The sequence below is a fragment of the Meleagris gallopavo genome, chromosome 2 (genome assembly GCF_905368555.1).
Source record: "Meleagris gallopavo chromosome 2, MGAL_WU_HG_1.1, whole genome shotgun sequence".
NCBI lineage: Eukaryota > Metazoa > Chordata > Aves > Galliformes > Phasianidae > Meleagris > Meleagris gallopavo.
Genome location: NC_139405.1, coordinates 19,195,683 through 19,215,736, shown reverse-complemented (window position 1 = coordinate 19,215,736; position 20,054 = coordinate 19,195,683). Strand labels below are relative to the sequence as shown.

Below are 20,054 nucleotides of genomic sequence, written 5' to 3'. Positions count from 1 at the left end.
TTTCTTCCTTGCAGTTCCAAGTTGAAATGCCACCCTATTTAACATCCAGAAACTGCAGTAGAACCACTATACTAACATATTTCTATGTTAGTATGTGCTATATGCTATGTGCTATATTTCAGTCCAAATTCAGACAGAAATCAAGGAATATAACACATAACCAACCATACAATACAGAAAATGAATACTTAGACATAATATGGGAAAATAAATATTTAAGACATGCATATAACATTGATATTAAACATGTAGAATAAGTTGTGTGGCAATTTATATGCCAAACAATTTGTGCAACTCTACACTTTCAGAATGAAAAATGGAGAAAGTCTCCAGGAATACAAGCAGGATGAAAGATAAAAATTGATAAAGTCAGGCAATTGAACCTGAAGACACAAGCTAGAGCAGTAACAGCTAACAGTGTTTGAGTTATTTTACCCAGAATTGATTATCTGTTATACTACATTGAGATATCCAGATTATTGATCTGTAAGATTATGGTACTTGGGTCTCCCCACTTTTCCTCCAGGCACAGGAATAGAGTTGCAACAAATAACACTAAGTAAAGACTAGTTTGTTATTGTTGTCACCCTTCATGTAGAACACAGCAGTTACTTTTTAATTTAAAATCAATGAACATCTGAAAGGCAGCCCTTTCCTTCAGCATAAATGAATCATTTGTCTTTGCAAGGCATAACAATCTGATCACCAGCCAAGGTGAGTGTGGGTATTTCTTCGTTGTTGAAAACTCCGTGTGCCACAAATAAATAGCAGTACGCTAGAGTCCCAATTAAGCTTTGTCAAATCTGGTTTTACGGCCACTAACATCAAGTCTCAGACTGGCTCTCAATGTGGAAGTGGAATTCACTTTCACCAGGTCTTACCATCTGACATGCACTGCCATTCAGATCACAGCGAAACATAAAGCTAAGGGTTTTAAGAGGAATGGACAAGAACCAACACAGTTCTTGAACTAGCAGTTAGATGAAATGAAGCATCGTACTTCAGCAGAACACTACATTTTGAAATGCTCGTAATGGGGGTATTAGAAAGTAGGGAGAACTCTGACCCTCAATCAGGCTAAGTTCAGCATTATGTTCCTTAGCATTAAATCAGAAGAGTGAGGATTACAGAAAGGAAGATAGCTATTTGCCTGACTACTCTCTACTTATCCCTAGCTTGCTTCTAGCTATCATTTATAAATAGTGCTCTGCAGGGAAGCTAGGCATTTTATTAGGGAAAAAATAAAACTTGTTAAGACCACCTTGCCTGAAAACTTGGCTTTTGACGAGCTGGTGACAGGAACTAGAGCAAGCAGTGTCAAATGGAATAATTTTTAAGGAAAGACAACAGGAACTTGTCGCCTCATTGTATGCATTTACAAATAGAGGCTTTCCAGAGTATTAGGCCTAGTTAAAGCTGCCCTCTGGATAAAAAGTGTTCCCAAGCAGCCTCAGACAAGCTTGGGAGACAAACAGATGTGACTATGGTCCCTGGCGTTTGGCAAGAACACTCACTGTCAATAAGAAAAATATGAGCATGGACAGGGCATCAGCTGCACCACGGCAGAGCAGGCCTGCGAGTGTCACAGCCGCGGCGAAGTTGTGGCAGGGGGAAATCAGAGGGCTGCAAAAGCCAGGCTGGTGTGAACTTACACTAGCATGCCAGGAATTGTTGTTGTTGTGGCATGCCTCAACACATTAAACAAAAACACTGGATAAACTACTGTCAACTTTATTTATTAAAAAAAAATCTTGGGTGCTGTATTTAGACTCTTCATTAGACACGTTAAATAAGAGCCTCAAAACTGAATATAGACTATAGAAAGCAGGAGCAGCAAAACAAACTATAAAACTCTGTGGAAATAAAACAATGAAAAGCAGTTTTGATACAGAAATATGTTTATCTTCTGTATAGAAGCAATCCCTGTAGATTCACACAAAACTATCACACAAAACTATTCAGAAGCATGTAGACATTGTGACAAACATTCAGACAAATTCTGTTATCTCCTTCTTAAATAGTGGCAGTTTTCTTATCATTTTTTTTCCTCAAGAGACTTGTCCTTGTTATCATAACATACAATTTTTGGCATCTTCAAACTCCCTGAACAATTCTATCTATACCTACAGAACAGACTCCTTTTTTCATCCCTATAATTATCAAAGTTGAGTAAGTAAGTGATTTTCATGAGTGTCTTTTCTGTTACTCATGTCATCGTACAATCATAAAATAGCAGAATGTTTGGGGTTAGAAGGGACCTTAATGATCATCTAGTGTCAACCTGCATACCACGGGCAGAATTGCTACCAACCAGATCAGGTTGCCCAAGGCTACATACAGTATGGCCTTGAACACCTTCAGGTGTTCAAGACATAGATCTGATATAACCTCTCACAAATATCTGCAAAACCCCTCTGTAGACAATGTACCGTTTGGGAACATCCTCCAAACCAACCATTGTGTGATGGAACCTACAGTTGCATGGCTTACATGGTGACCCACACTGAGAGCAACTGAACACACACCTCTGCTGCTTCTGGAGTTAAAAATTCACTAGCCCAATCACTGAGAAGGGTAACATGATGAACTGGTTAGTTGACACTCCCCCAAATGACTTTTAGCTCACTGATTTATTACATGTTACTGTAATCACAATCATTCCAGGAATAAAAAACAAACAAACAAAAAACAAACAAAACCCCCACAACCCCTAAAACAAACAACTACAACAACAATCCCAAACTCAATGCTCTCCCCAATTAAAAAAAAACAAAAACAACAGAATAAAAACACAAAAACCAACTAATCCAATAATTACTCTATTGTCTCTTCAGAAAGAAGCAATGAAGGCTGTTATTAATGTGTTTAACTTCATTGACATTCAGTATATTTACTGTCAAACCGTTTACCTTACTACACTGCAACATTGCTACAATAACTTGTAAGTAATGGAGATTATGCTTTTATGCTTGATGTTAAAAATGTATAAAAGTACTGATGACTAACAAAGTCAGATGTTGGAGAGCGTGCATTTTTTGTTTAACAACATTTATTTAATATCTGTACTCTTGATTCGGAAAATCCTATGCTGGAGGCTACTATAACAGAATAATGTTTTCAAGAAGACTGATTTCTATACTGTAATTAGGTGAACCTGCAATGATCAATACATGTATATCCATTATATTCCAACCAACATCTCTCTCACACCTGAGGAACAAATCCACTGTAAACAGTGTCACATCATTCTGCCACAGTATCAATGAATTCCTGCAGATGGCTGTAGAACTCTTCAATTTTATCATCAGAATGCCTTAGCTACTGTAGAAGCTTGACAAAAGTTTATAAGCAAAATTCCTTGAGAAGAGATTAAAATAAAGCAAGAGTTGACGGGTTTGCAGTCTAGAAGAGACTTGAAAGAATTATTTTCAAGTGGAAATGTAATTGCCACTGTCATTTCTCAGTCTTAAAATATAGATAAGCAATAGATATGAATATAGATATAACTGAAGACAGAATGCAGTGAGGACCATGATTCACATTACACTTCAAATGCTTTGACAATTCCTTATAAGCTGAAATTAAGTAGATAGTATGTGAAATAACATTCACATTAGCATAAAGATTAAAAAAAGCAACAGAATTCAAAATTGCGTAACAGAAGAAAGTCAATAAAATGAAGTGCATTGTGTAACTCAACTTTACAAAATCCAAGCATCATCTGAGTGATGATAACAATATCACAGAAAAGGTTCTCAAATTCATACACATACTGGACCCGTACTACGGATTCTTGTTTTTATTACACGGCTCAAAACGCAGACACTGTTGTATGCAGTTGCCAATAGAAGCACATTCATTAGCACTGCTTAAATAGAAAGCAGGATGTATTTTTAACTCCTACTATACCCTTCTAACTCTCCACAAATGACTAGCAATGGCTTCAAGACCACCTGAATCCACAGAACAGTTTAGGATAACTTTAGAGTTAAACAGAATTAAAAACTACTATGTACGTTTTACTAAACTTCCAATCAAATTATGATGAACACAAACTTCTACAATTTCTTTTGACTGAGTGTCCAAACATGGACACAAGCTCTGGCTTCCATGCAAATGGCCAGAGAACTGTAAACCTTTGGTAACATTTATAAACAATTGTACATATGGATGTCTTTTTGCCCATTCCCAAGAATGTTTCTACACCCCCTCACTCTCTAAATATGCACAACGCACGTGCAGTTCAAGCTGATGTGCAGGACACTACTCTGAGGTCATCTCTGTGGATTAGATGACACCAAATAAGAACGAACCGAATAATGGATTTAACAATGAAGATCAAGACTCCAGATCTCAGTATAATGTAATGCAGCAATCTTGAAAAAACAATCCAGTAACATCTTGGTAAGAAAAACAGATAAATGTCACTCAGTGCAAATTTACCTTACTTCAAATCAAATCAATGTCTACAACCTATTTTGTTATTTTTCACAGAAACATCATGTGTGTGTGCCTGGTGACAATCTGGGCAACGTGAGCATTAAGTGTTAGAACAGCTCCCACTGTTTTCCAAAGCTGCTGTGATAGCTGCACTGTTGGTGAGAGATTCTTCACTTAAATTTTCCATGCAGAAAAAAAAACAAAACCCTTTGACAACACGATGCTGAGATCATATCAGATAGACAGATAGTAGTGGTAGACATGAGGGTGTACCACTACTTCTATCATACTCACCCAGTAAATCAAAAGGATTTCATGGACTTTTTAGAAACTGACAATATTTAGCACTAGGAGACTGATTCCTGGAAATTAAAAACTTAAAAATCTCCTGATTTTGTTTTTAATAGGTGAAATCATTCACAAATTTATATGTATTTCCTCAAGTTAACATTCTGGAGATTGTAGAAAGAATACTGCTTGCCCTCGTACCTTCTGAACAATAGAGCGTTAACAGTATTAAATGGATTTCCTTCTTGGCTATGAGTGCTAAATGAAGACTGCTGCAAATTAACGTTGTCTACAAAATATGCTAAAAGTTTTTACAGTAACTCTTCATTCAGTGCTAAAGAACTGACAAAACAATATGGAAATATAATTCATATGTAGCATAAACATTAATTTTTAATGGTTATGAAGATAAATACAGATTTCTACTTGGTATCATTTTTCTCAGACATCATTCACATGAAATCAGTTCCACATTTGATTTCTCTACTTCCTTTGCAAACATTGAAGCTTTTCTTTAAACTTGTTTAAAGAATGACATCATCCATACAACAGATTGCAGCATCTGCCTCCACAAGTGTGAATAAATATTATATTAACCACAAAAGCTACGCACTTTGTCCTTTTACAAAATTTAAAACAGCTGTGATAAAACAGTGCATGTCAAATTCCTTTCATATTAAGCCAATCTGTTCACAACATAACATTCAACATTCGGATAACATACCTGTTTTATTGAAAGTCCTATAGAAATACTATCATTATTAAGAAAAATACAGTTTTCCTCCAGCCCACGTCAACTTATCTCATCCAAATACTGTATATACACACACACACACACACATATATATATACACACATACACACACACACTTCCTTTATATACCTTCTTTTGTGTTACTTCTTTATATATACCTTTATATACCTTTATATATACCTTTATGTACCTTCCTTTGTGTTACCTCTTCAGCATTTCTAAGGGTCATTCAAATGTAGAAGTAGTGCAAGATCTGAAAGTCTATACAGGTAAAACAAATACTATGAAAAATAAAATTTCACACTGCTACAAACAGAGACACCTAATCTCAAGTCACTCATACTATATTTGCAAATCAAGAGTCTCTAAATTTTTTTCTGTATTAGAGGCCTACTGCCCTCAGAAAGGATAATGCATTGTTTTTTCTTGTTTCTAATTAGTAATTTAAGCATATGTTCAGCATTTAACTCTAAATGTTTGCCTTTTCCCCAAGCTCTAAGACAGCTGTCCAAGATGTGAATGCCAGAAAACATTTAAATATCAACATCTGTTGAATTATGTTAATTTAGTGTAATATAATTGGGCATGAGTTGGAATTGATCAAAAGTATATGAATTACACAAAGGCAAATCTAACCCAATATCTTAGTGTACAAACAAGTCACCAAGGAACACTGATGGAACAGAACTAAAAAATCTACTTCTGTCAAAAATTAAATTGCTAAAACTACAGCTTTTTTTCACAAATGACATGATTTCATGTTTTTAGGAATGAATATTTATAGCAGAATATTTCAAAATAGTTTTGAATACATATTTTCCATTATGACTTTTAATCACAAAACATCTGATAAAAATAGGTAATGCTCATCTTTGTGTGATTATGTAATATAGACAGAAAAGAGGTTCCATGAATAATACCATTCTGTTATAGGACAATATTGTTTCACAAATTCTAAAGCAAACATTCTTTTGTTCCTTTTTCATCTTTTGACAATATCATTAATATCTACAATATATGGATCCTCATCTAGTCTGAAATGATTTCAAAAGCATCTTTTTGACCTGAGCAATAACCATGGCCTTGAGCAGCTATTTCCACGTAAGGACTGGATAGCTTAGTCAGCCACACTGTTCATTACAGATATTTCTGAATACATATTTGTTTACTGAGCATGACATTCACTAAATATAGTCAGTACAGGACAAATGCAACTTGTCGAAAGGCCTTGCAAATACAGTACTGGATTATACTCAGACTTAGATAGTTTTAGATTATACTCATGTAGGGATAGGTTAAAATCATTGCAAAAATTAGTCCCACTTTCAAAATTTTCTTTTTGTGCAGGCTGAAAACAAGAAGCAACAGTGTAAAAATATATATATGACAAATATCTAACATAGTTTAATAACGGAAAAAGAGAAATGTTTGTAAGGTTGGACTTTGATAAAGTTAGTAAACTGTGATATTGGTTCCGTACTTTGCCTCTACTATGAGAAAATGAGAAAGCACAGCCAAATGAAATGCATTTGCTCCACTAAGAGACTAACAGTTCAATTCTTGCAAGTAAACAGTCAGCACAACGTAACGATTTTCAATTGATCATTCAGGTCTAGATCTAGATCGGTGATCTAGAAGCTTTTCATCATTCTTTAGCCTACTGTCTTTCAACTGGCTCCAAGAAAATAACTCTACAACCGGACTTCTAAATCATTCCCCTTAGTCTTTTCACTTCCACATTTTTAACAGTGTGCTTGACAAACAATTCTTGAAACAATCTCATTTTCTGGTTAAGTAATTCAAATAATAATAATGTTCTGAGAAAATGAGATACAGCCATGTGTATGAAGAAAGAGAGGGGGAAAAAAATTCACCAAAGCTGAGACTGAATATTAAGCTGTTATGAATCCTCACTAAGTACAAGGTATCTGCACGTGTAGGAGTTATGCAAAATTTGAATTTCCGATATCAAAGAAGTGCAGATAAGAAAAAGCTAAAAAGTCATTGACTGATGTTCTCTCTTCTCTATTAACTGATGATACTAACACTTCAAAAAGCCTTGACAACACAAACTCCCAAATCCAAAAACAGTACACTGGTTACTGTCCTTTCTTTTGGCTAGGACAGTTCTTGAATGACATTTTTCCACAGAGGGTGAAATGTGTTATTATAATAAATGACCACGATTTTGAAACATCAAAGAAAATAAAGAAAATTCTACATAATATGAAACAAGCTACTCACTTGTTCTAAAAGAACAGAAAAATGCAATCCCACCTTTCTTCCATACATAACTACTCATCCTTATGTTCAAGGAGAACAGCTTTCATGCCTCTGCATGGTGTAAAGACAGAGAGGATCTGAATTTTTAGATCATCCTAGTACAAATAACGTCCCCAGTACAAGTAATTTTATGACTACGCAGAAACAAATGCCGTGACAAATGAGTGGTAGAAAAACAGAAAGCAAAAAGGCCTGTTGTGATTGCAAAGTTGTTTAACAACAGACTAAAAAATTAAGGGAACTCCAGATCAAGTTCTGGAGCACAAACTAGAGTAAGCTTCAATCTGGCAACTACAAAAGAAAAGCATAGCTAAAAGTGGGTGTGAGAAACAAGCATATCATGCTGAAATTCAGTTATATGAAACCGAGAAACTTGCTATCAATTCATACAGGATAATATTCAGTCTAGACTGTATCAGGAAGACCCAGAAGTACAGAACCAGTTCTGGGGGTTCTCTGTTATCCTGTTTATTTATTTTTTTTTAAATAAGGACTAATTAATTTATTATTAACTTGACAGTTAGTATACTCATGTATTATTGGAATTTTAAAGGGTTTTTTTTTTTCACCTTTATTTAGAAGCTTATTTATGTACAACATCGTAAACTATATTAGCTTTTAGTACAACAATAATGAAATTCTGTTTGTGTTTTTTTAGTTAAAACTTAGCTTTACATTGCAGATGCAATGAAAGAATGTATTTTTCAAAACAAAGTTGGAGGAGTTGAGTTAAAAATAATATTACGCTTTAAAGATAGTGACTAAAATTAATTTTGTCAATGGATACTTTATCCAAGAATAAATATAGAATCTTAAATATTTCCTTAAAATAATTTTTCTCCAAAGCAGAACATACTAGCTACCCTTTGAAATAACAACTGAACTGCTCTCCCCCCTTTCTGCATACGCAAGTCTTCTTATGACCTTAAAAATAAGGTCATTGTATAGAAAACTAGATCAGGAATTGCCCTCTTTCAAAATGGCACCATCTCTTCTCAAAGAGGAAAAATTGCAAACTGATGAAATAACATTGTCCCTGAGGGTGATGACAAGCGAAGAAAGCAATGTGTCCTCAAACATTCACATAATTTAATCTGGAACTGCAAATATTATTAAGCACCAATCATAAGCGTAGAGTTAGTGCTTCATGGCACTCCAAAGACGAGATAAAACTGCTTAGTTGTTAATTTCTAATGATGTAAACACATTTGGATTTTAATATTTTATCTGAATCTCCTGCATGATTGATTAGCTCTGGGGTTATAATGTATTAACTTATTACCTTTAATAGTTGTACACTTAAATTAAAATGTTTAAACATTACCTTTTAAAATATTTTTGTTAGGAGTATTTATGTGATGGCAAAAATGAACAAGGCAGTAAACCAGTTATGCATTCCTCAGTTTTACTGCAATGCATCTATATGCACATTTTCATGTATAATTTTCAAAAAACTGGCTGAATTTACCTCCTCTGGTATTGTAATTTCATTCCACAAAAGCCACATTAAACAATTACAGTACTTGTAATTAACCAGTAGTCTAATGTACAGTTTTCTTATCCCAATCTATTAACAGCTGCTCAAAAAATGTAGTAATTAATGGTTTCATTTATTTCTGGCAAACCTGCAAGACGACAAATAGTTTTGTATCTGCTGCAAATTAGGACTCTTTCCCAAACAACAGATGACACGGTGGGAAAGAGGGAGCAGATAGAATACTTGCACATCTTTGTTTCTTTAGAAGATCAAATAAAGAGCAGCTGTAATTCTATTTGTCACATCTGTGAAAAAGAACACACTGTCTTTGTATCATCAGATGAAACTGAACAAGTGCTATACAAACATACAAATAGGGGTCTCCCTTCCAAACTGGGAAAGGCTGAAATTCATATTGCTATCCAGAGGAAAAAAACACTCTTTTGAAAACCTCTCTTCAGCTTTGATGCTACTTTTCGTCTAGAAACTTTTTTTAAGAGAATACTGTTAGTCATAATAAATAAATAAATAAATCACAAACATACATACTTCAGAGATGATACCTTTTACTAACACAGGGCATAAATTTAATCTGGATGGAGAGCAACCTAGGCAAAAAAGCGAAGAATTTGCAGAAAACCGAGGGAAGTTATAATCATAATATTTTCTTAACTGACATTCATTGTTATTTAGTATAATCTGACATTTCCTTCACATAACACTTGAACTATTTCCATAGCCCTCTTCCATTAAGGTCTCTCATGTGGAGAAACCTGTATTTCAGTCTATGTTGTTTGCCACTGCAAGAACATGCTTTAAAGCCTTCTTGACAACTCAGAAGAGAACAGCAACAAGTGGCCATTAGAAGAATGGCACAGTCTTTCTTCCTCACTGGAATAATGGCTAAGTAGATGCCTCTACTGATTTTTAAGTAAACATCAAGGTTCTACCTCATGTTATGATCTACTTTGCAGCCACGAGAAGTGGATAACTAGTTCATCCTAAGCTATATTGACAAGATTGTTAGCACTGCATCAGCTACCTCGTTTAATCCTAACTTGAATAATTCTATACAACTTTGAAATCACTTTTGTAAGACTTTGTTCAAGCCAAGACTGAACTGTATAAGAACTACAAATAGTTTGTGTTTTTTTTTTTCCTTTTAACGATCACTGGGGGAGCATTTGAGTGTGGAAAGCCAACATGGAGTTGTCAAGACCAACCAAAGAAATTGCATACAGCAGCAGTTTGGACGCTCTTTTCAGTTTCTCCATCCATGCGTGTGCCATAAATTCTTACAGTACAATAAGAAAAAATAAATATGAAGATAAAATAGATATTTAACATGGGCACATTGTAAAAAGAAATAATGCACAAGACCATTATGCATAGTAAAGGAAACAATTATATGAGTTTAACTTATTTAGCAGTAGTGGTTTCCCAATCTGAAATGTTGTTTCTAGATTACAGCATAAATAAGTAGTTACAGTGTTGACTGCATAACGAAAAGTAAAACTTTAACTTACTTAAGCATTCTGGTTATTCTGTCAAATGAGAATATAGCAGCACCTCCTAGCTTTACAGGATATTGTGAAGACAAATACTTAAAAAATTAAGACACTCAGATAGTTGTGTGACAGAGGTGCTCTAAATACTTAGCAATATATTACTTGTTAAGAACAATGATGTAGTAGCTCAGCAAAATATGGTTCAACTCTGTCTCAACAGCCGACCAAATGAATGTACTTCGCACTGGGGAATCTTCCTTAGGTACAACTTCTTTTTCTAAAATTTTACAAAGGTGACTTAAGAAAATGTGTTTCACCTCATGCTGGGAGCATGCAAACAAAGGGCAAATGCTCAGCTATGGCAGCTCAGCTGCCAAGCAACAACTTGTTAACTTGCCATAACTCAATCATGTTCAATTGTTTGCCCGCAGCCTCAGGCTATAGACAGACATTTGGTCTGCTAACAACTGCACCAGATGAAGACATTACTATCCCAAGCTATTTGTTATCACACATCTGCTAGAGATTATCATCTCCACAGCTCTGCTGGGGGAAGAAATCATGTGAGCACTCCCTAGTACAAACCCAGCCAATTTAATTTAAATAGGTGAGTTGAGCTAACCAGGCTGGTTTTGCCCAAAGCGTATTAAAAAAATAAAAACAAAAAACCTACTTTACTGGCAAAAGACTATAGCATAAAACAAGCGGCTGGGAAAATTAACACCTTCAAGCAGTGTAATGGGATTTGGGAGGAAATAGTTCCCCATCCTAATGGGAAGAGATAATATAAACATAATTTTTTCAAGGCTAAGTAGGAGGAATAAACACACGGCTTTAAACCAGAAATATGTAGCACTGTTTATACAATTTCAGTAATCAGTGACAGAAGAGTTTACTTGTAAAGGTGACATAAATAAATATTTGTATTACAAATACACAAATACAGAAGATCACATGTTGAATTGTATCAGAATCGTTTAACTTATCCAGTTTCTATGTTTTGTCGTGCAGGACTATCCCTTCCTAACATTCTGTTTCTCAATAGCATTATTAACAGTTCTCAACAATCAAAAGATCCTTCCAATAATAAAGCTTGCTATTAATTTGCATAAAATTAGCTTATAATTATTGAGTTTGAGAACAAAACGAATACAAGCAATCTAGTATGGTAAATCTTACCCATAAAGTATAAGCAATACTCCATTATGGATAGAAAGTTTTAAGCCACTGCAGTGTTTAGAACTCCACACCTTTTTGATGTATTTACCCGGTAAATTATTCCACAAGTCACCAACCTAACACAATGCAGGTCCTTACATTTGTCTACTTGCTGAGACAAGAAGTGTGTTCAGTCACCGAAAAGGGGTAAGGAACAATCCAAGTAAGCATAAAAAACGTGTGTATGCAACTATCTTAAACGCATATAAAGAGTAAACGTTTTCACAAACACAAATAAAAAGATAAAGTTCACCACTAAAAATACAGTTATGTGAAAACTATATAAAGAAATAGATGGAGAAATTAAATCTTGCAGTAAGAGAATCAAATTGAACTATTTTCTAGGTAAGTACTATAATTCTAAAGAATTTCCAATCCTTACTTACTGTTGTTATTCTACCACCACATCCAACAGCTGAATAGCAATTCAGTGTAAAGTTACAATGCTTACCTGTTGTGTACTCATCCAAATTACATTCAATGCATCAATTAGTTTAAATAGTCTAAAATACAAACTAATTATGGTCAGTTTTAGAATGCTTCAGACTCTCAGGTGTGAGTAAACACCTGTGTTTAGCAAAAGAATGCAGATAACTGCACATGAACAGAGAGCGGTACAATCAAGAAACATTCACTTCAAGGATACTTGATTCTGAAAGGATCTAAAATTTGTTCTGGTATTATCTCTTGGCACTGGTATCTTGTAGTGGTGTTTTTTTTTGTTATTTTCATTGCTGTTTTTGTTTTTTTTCTTTGTTTTGTGTTCTAAAGCATCTGTGCATACACAAATGACAGACTTCTATTTTAATATTCCATATGATGAAATTGCATATTTATAATTAGGCTGAGATCACCATTTTAATAACTGTACATAATATGTGCCATTAAAACAGTAATTTTTATAAGTACTTTGTTAAGTAAAAATGTTTTCTCTGTATTGAGTGATGAAAGTAAGTTTAACCCTTACAGCAGAAACAACAATTTATAAGTTTTAACACCAGCAATCTTCAATATTAACCTTAAATAAATCTTACATTTCTTAGAATCATAGAATGCGCCTTAGTTAGAATGAACATTAAAGATTGTCTATTTCCAACTCTCAGCCATGGGCAGGGTTACCACCCACATCACATGACACTATGAATTTAATTTATAATAGAAGACAGACAGCCATGAATTGAATGAGGGTAGATATTATGAAGATATGATGATATCAAATATGTATTTGTCACATGCTGTTCCTATATACATGAAGAAAAATCTATTTTGATGAGAACTGCTTTTGATAAAAAAAGTGAAATGTTACAATAAAGAACACTAAAATTTGTAGGAAGAAAAGTAGGCCCCAGGAATGTTATCAGCCTAACAGAAAAAAGGACTGCACATAGTGCAAATCAAATTCTTACTTGCAACAGTTCAGCTGTGGCAATCCTGTTAAAATTTGTTCAAAGTACAGCTTACAAATACTTACTTGATATTCTAAGAGTTGTCACATTGTAAAAAAAAAAAAAAAAATAATAATAATAATAATTACCATAAAAGTCTAAGAACTTATTTTCCACTCATTCTCAAGAACTGACAATGAAGGTTCTACAGTAGGCAGAGAAAACTTCCTATTTTTCTGCAAAACCACAAATAATTATTGTGAAATAACGTGATGACAGCCCAGCACATGATCTTGCTATTTTTAAACATACTATAGTATGATAACATACCCTGGTACTATGTATATCTGCAATAATAGTTTATGGAAGTCTTAGTTTAATAAAACTACACATATTTTAGAGAAAACAACAGTCTTCAGACCTGCATTGCTTTTACACAGTCCTGCCAAGTATTTATTTGGAAATACAGTCTACAAACCTACTGCTGATTTGGACGTGAAGAGAGGTTGAAGACCACTCCTTGTATTTAATGTCATTTTAAAAAAGTAAAAAAAAATTACCTACAGAAGCGGTTAGAAGAGATCAATCATTTTGAGAGAACTTCACTGACCAGAAAAAATGAACGTGAAAGTTATGATTCTGAATTCCTCAGATACTGTTCCAGGGTGCTAGCGCATAAAAATGGTCCTTAAAGGACTTTAAATATAATCCTGCTTCTTAACATCCACTTACTCTCAGTTTCAAGTAAACAGCTTGATAGCACTTACAGTGAAAATTCTTATCTAACATGGACTCAAACCAATACTCTAAGCAAAAATACAACGTGATAAAAAATATTTGCTAGAAAATGTATGCAAAACTTTTTAGATATCTTTGCTTAAAAAATAAAAGGTGAAATAGGCAAAGCCATCATTTCTGAAGATGAATGACGAGCATTTGTTCGACCAGCATTTTAAATACTGTCTAAGCAAAGTTTGAATACAATGACATAGGTTCATATTTAGTATGCTTATTTTTGAAGGAAGTATTGATCTCACTTTCCAGTTATTCATCAAAGCAATTACTTAATAATGTGAAAAACTTGTTTCAGGGTGATCACGTATGTACTACAATGCAAATACTTGAAAGACAGGTGTACTGTCTCACACAAACCCAGTATTTTACAATGATACAGATCTATGATAACTTTTCAAAATAATTTCAGGACATGATGTTTACATAACAAGATTACAATTCTGAAAAGTACGCAGTACTTTTCCCACAGTTTTCTCAGATTTGAAGAAATACTAGCTATAAGAATTCTTTTGTCAGACCAGACTGATTCAGCAGGTAACGTGCACAAAAACCCCTCTAGGAACAGACTTCTAGACTAACGCCCATCAGTTCAGTATTTAACGTGTTATTTTGAGGGGGAGGAAACAAGCTGGAGGATAGAACTAGATGTGTACGATTAGTTTTCACAGTGAGACTCTTGTTGTTGAAACATGACTTAAGAACAATTGAAGTGTTAAGGTATTTATGTTGACTTCTTGATTTCAAAAGTTAGCATGCATAATGTTAATTTCATACATTTTCAACAATTAACTTGGATGCCAGAAGCATAAACCTTGCTTCAGTATCCATTTAATTCTCATGTTTATTAAAGAGATTGAGTTTATTAAGTATAGTTGGATACAGACACCGATAAAATCTGTGCCAGCAAAGATTAGGTTTTACAAAAGAGACAGTTTAAAGTAAATCACAAGCATGGAAATACCACTGAAAATACCCCAAAATATATATAAAATTTATATTAAAAAGTTGAGAATTAATAAATCAACAACTGCATTAACAGTTGTAAAGATGGCTGCTAACCCAAACTTACCTGCTAGCTGTTTTTACAGAGCTGTTCTTCTTGTGTCCTCTGTCCGACCGGTTGTCTCGCAAGAGCTGAAGATATTCAAAAAATTGCTTAGAATAGTTTCACATGCAATGCCTCTATTTGTCTTTTAAAAATGTTATTCTTTCCTGACTTTTGAGTAATCCTTCAATAATGTTTTCACCCTGGAGTCTAAAACTGATGGATGCCTAATAACATTTTATGGTAATAACTAAGAGCGCAAGATACATTCACAAACACACACCTTATTATAAATTCCCAGTTAATTGAAAATGAAAAAATAAGCATTCTAAAGGCACATTACAAAGTCAGTCATAATGTTTTATTTTACTTATCTCTAGACTTTTCCCACAATTTCCATACCCAAATTTTTAAATTTTAAAATCAAAAGTGTTGGGGAGACTTAAATTATGAAAAAAATATATTCAGGTTGATGCTTGTAGCTAAGCAAGTACGAAGCAGTTACAAATTTATCTAAGCCCCAGGAGTTTTTTGTTTGTTTGTTTGTTTTTAAATAATTTGAAAGCTGCAGAAGCAACAAAAAACATTAAAGCTTCCCAACATAGTTGTGAAGCAGGGATAATGAAGGAGCTACTTAACTGTAGTAATGTCTTAAGTTCTGGGACAAATTTTGATTAACTCCTTTTTAGACAAACAACAGAAGACTTTTTGTTACGATCATCTCCAAAGTTCAGAATTGTATTTCCAGCATTTTGGTATTTGTCAAGATGGGTAATGAAATGCTGTTAAAAAGTTGTAGTAGTGAAACTAAAACTCAACAGTATGTAAAAAATAGAAACATTTTTTAGAGCTATTCATATGTTGAACAAAGTATAGAACAAACTTGAAAGTCCACTGGAAATCCTTGAATATTACGACTTGGTCAACTATACCTTCATCCTGTGCATGAGCATGAACTCAAAAAAATTACACCTATCTAAAAATTATGCTTAATTTTTCCCTAAATTTTTACTGCCACCTTCTTGCATAAAGACTGCTCCTTGTCATTTCAGTTATTAAATTTTCACATGCAGTAAATAAACGCGCTTTTATTTCAAAAGGCAATCAAAGGATCTGTAAAGAGATCTTATTCTGTCTGATACATTATTGCAAGTTAGTTTTTTTCCATTTTCTTATGGTCAGCAAATCAGGGCACTTGCAAATTCCATTTAAATATAGCCACAATTCTTACCACTATGATTATTATATAGTGTGTATTTATCTCATGATGAGATAAAGACAACATTTCTATCATTATCAATACTCTGGCTGAAAAGTAAACTGAAATAATATCTTATGAAAATACAGATCACCAGACAGATTTCAATTACTTATTTTCTAATGTAACAATTTTAATTTCAGGAATTAAATTAGAAAGTATTTAGCCTGCATAACCTACAGTTATACAGTATGGATCTTCACAACTTCAATGGGAATTCTATAGACTCTCTCATTTCTTACGCTGGTTTAACAACAACAACAAAAAAAGCCAACAAAAAAAAACCAACAAAACCAAACGTGATACCCCAGAAGCACATGTATTATTTGACACTAGCTTAACTTCAGAATTCATTAACAGTCTAAGTTAAGAACAGAGTGAATTTAAGATAATCTCTGAAACTGCAGCCCTTAGGAAATGCAAAATAAACATGAAGAATTTAAAATTAATTCATAGCTACAGTTATCCGAGAAAAGATTACACTGTAAGACAACCAATATATTAAAAAAAAACACTCAAAAATAATTACACAAATTCATTTTAATCTAGTACATTTTGCTACTTATAGCATCAAAATTTCAGGAATAGGACAAAGATACCCCAAGGGAATCTTTTATCATGATTAAGTCTGGATGAGGAGCTGCAAGATACGGTTTAGTGCTTGTGGTAGCAGTGGGTAATGGGAGGACGGTTGGACTAGATGATCTTGCAGGTCGTTTCCAACCTTACGATTCTATGATTCTGTAAGATGAATCATGCTCATTGTTAAAATGCTGTTCTATTGGGATTCTTCTACTAAGAAACACATTTCCAAATGATATGAGTTAAAAGTGAATCATATAAAGCTGTCTGTTTAGATGTTAAAAGTCAGTCAGCTTAGTGTAAGATTACAGAAGTTCTCAATTGATAGTTAAAACTGTAGTATGCACCTTTTTCCACTCCAACAGTTTTTAGCAGGTAAAATAGACTCAGCTTTGCTATGGAGTTCAAAAGAATTGGGGGGCACAGGAAAAGGAACCAGTTGATTTAAGCTTTGACTTTCTAGAGTTACAAGTAGTCATGATGGATCACCCTATGATGAACCTTTCAAAAGATTCTATGCACCTTATTTCTTTCTGAGTCTCAAATCTAGTTAAATTTGTAAGCACACAAGTGACATGGTACAGATCTAATTACATCTACTGTCTTATAACAATTTTTACCAACTGAAAAATGAACTGCGGAACTGTTGTCTTAAACTTTGATGCATCACTGATTTATTCAGTTACTTTTACTTAGTATTTGATATTAAGCATACAAAACCAGATATATTTTCATAGTTGAAAGTTCTTGGACAGCATGCTCTCTTTGGATCTTATAACCGTCCATAAGGAAAAATATTCCTCCATGTCTGAAAACAAGCTAAAGAATTATGTGTTATGTCTCTAACCAAAAATAGACATGCCTTCACATTCCCTTGAGTATATTTCCAGGCTTGAGCATCTTAAGAACTATACCATAGAGGCAGTAGATACACCTATAGTTTATCCTAACTAATATCTGTATTGTGGCACTCTTTGCTTGACTGGATACAAAGCAAGTTTAACAGCTCTTTTTCTGCTACTGCTGTGATCTTTTTAAACAATGAAAGTAAGAAAAATTGAAATGAAAAACATCCTGCAGAAGCCTGCCCGCTCTTATCATTCTTATGCTCCATTCACAAAAATCAGGAAATAAATTTTGTTTTACTGCATTTTAAGAAAAATAATATTTAGAGATTTTATGAGTAACAAAATCTTTCCTCACTAAAACAAAAATGCAACAAAACAAGAGACTTTTTCCTTTAATCTGCCAAAACTCAAGGAAACTCAACTGAAATTAAGTTACTAACTCAAAATTTTTAAGGGAAGGATTTTTTTGAAAGGAGTTGCTGTTCATAAATTTTTTTGCAAGGAAATATGAAATTATAGCTGCTTTGTCAATCATTTCTTTAAATATTAGCCTGCTGCCTCTGGCACAGAGGTAGTTAAATTCCTTAACACATCTCAAGTAAACTGGTTTTGATCAAAACAGTTCTTACCTGGCTATGTTCCTTCCTAGCCCCAGGGCTAAACCAATGGCTGTGGGAGAAGAAGAAAAGACAGGTTTAACAATATAACTAACAAAGCACATGCTGTCATATGACCAGCCTGTGCGTGCTTTTGGGTATTTTATTATCTGCCAGGAAAATACAGCCGTTGGCTACGCTTTATTTTAATGGGATATTTTTATTGAACTCTCGGTCTGCTACAGTTCTGAAAGAATACACTACAAATTTCACTTCTCAGTAGCCACTGGATTTATAGGTAATTATATTTTGTCAGAGAAGGTAAAATAATATAAAAATGATAATATTTTAATATACTATAATGCACATGCTATAAATAAAAGCAATCTGATATTTAATCCTGACGTGTTATTTTTTAATGATTATAGCTGGAAAGATTTTTAAGTACTGTGGACTATTTGGTAATTGTTACTGTACTACCTCACAAACCGAGGTCTGAGTTTGAATATAAAGTGAAATTCAAGGTCAGTAGAATTAGTGAACTCACCTACACACAATTACACAATTTCGACTATTAGCAGCCTTATTCTAAGGAGTTATTGCTTGGAATATATCTGCAATTATAACTGTTGCACTTTTTCTAAAGTTATTAAATATAATAGTTTATTTCCACTTTTTCTGCACAGCACACTGGAGCACCTACATAATGATGCTAAAATGTTAAGTTTAACTACCATATTTTGAGAGGAAGTGAAGTCCATGGTACTGTCTGAGCAATGAAGGCTGCTCCAAAAGTCCCTGATTTTATTATGTTGTATCACAACATCACATACAGATGGTGGTGGTACTGCAGTAGAGGTTGAACCATCCCACAAATATTTTTATTGCCATGTGACTGATGGCAGTGCAAGGGCACTCTGATACATGATACAATGGCAGTTGACATGCAAGTGCATACGAAGTAAAGGTGCATCACTAAGTTCTGCCATGCGGAAAAAAAGGCACCCACTGACATTCATCAGTGCTTGCTGAACACTGACGGAGACCAAATAGTGTATGTGAGCTCAGTGAGTGGTATGTTTCAGCAGTGGTGACGGCAACAGTAGGCCACCTCCACTGGTGCAGGTATTGATGAGTGCAGCATGCAGGGTTTTATTATATGAAAAGGTAATGGCAGTGAAAATGTTGAACATCACCGTATTGTAGATGTGAATTTGTACTACCACATAGCATTATTGTGCTCTCTGAATCTGTTATATCTATGAAAATTAATAGGAGGTATTACTTTCAGAGCAACATACGTAAATTATTAAGTCCCAAATCTGAAAGCTCTTTGCTGATGATCAGTCCATTTTCTCATTCCCATATTATAAGGAATTATCATACAATACCAGTTGTACCGGAAACCTATATACTGCTAAATCCTTTTTCTACTTTCCAGATAATTAAAGGATAAGTGTGAAAGTTATAAAAAATGAAATGACAGCAAGAAAGTTACAAGTATACTTCAACTTATAAATTAGTAGACATTGCTATAAACTGGACAGAAAAGTTGTTAAACAGCTGCACTGAGCAGT

The 20,054-nt window shown here is 34.0% G+C and overlaps 1 protein-coding gene across 3 annotated transcripts in view; it reads right to left on the bottom strand.

Moving 5' to 3' along the window:
• The window catches only part of GPATCH2 (G-patch domain containing 2), a 104,421-nt gene that overhangs the window by 18,325 nt on the left and 66,042 nt on the right, over window positions 1-20,054 (bottom strand). For all 3 annotated transcript variants that reach the window (XM_010706699.4, XM_085219217.1, XM_085219216.1), the window contains exons 7-8: window positions 18,511-18,550; window positions 15,218-15,282 (exon numbers count right to left, since the gene is read on the bottom strand). In XM_010706699.4, the coding sequence (XP_010705001.2) occupies window positions 15,218-15,282; window positions 18,511-18,550 (105 nt within the window). The remainder of the gene's footprint in view (window positions 1-15,217; window positions 15,283-18,510; window positions 18,551-20,054) is intronic.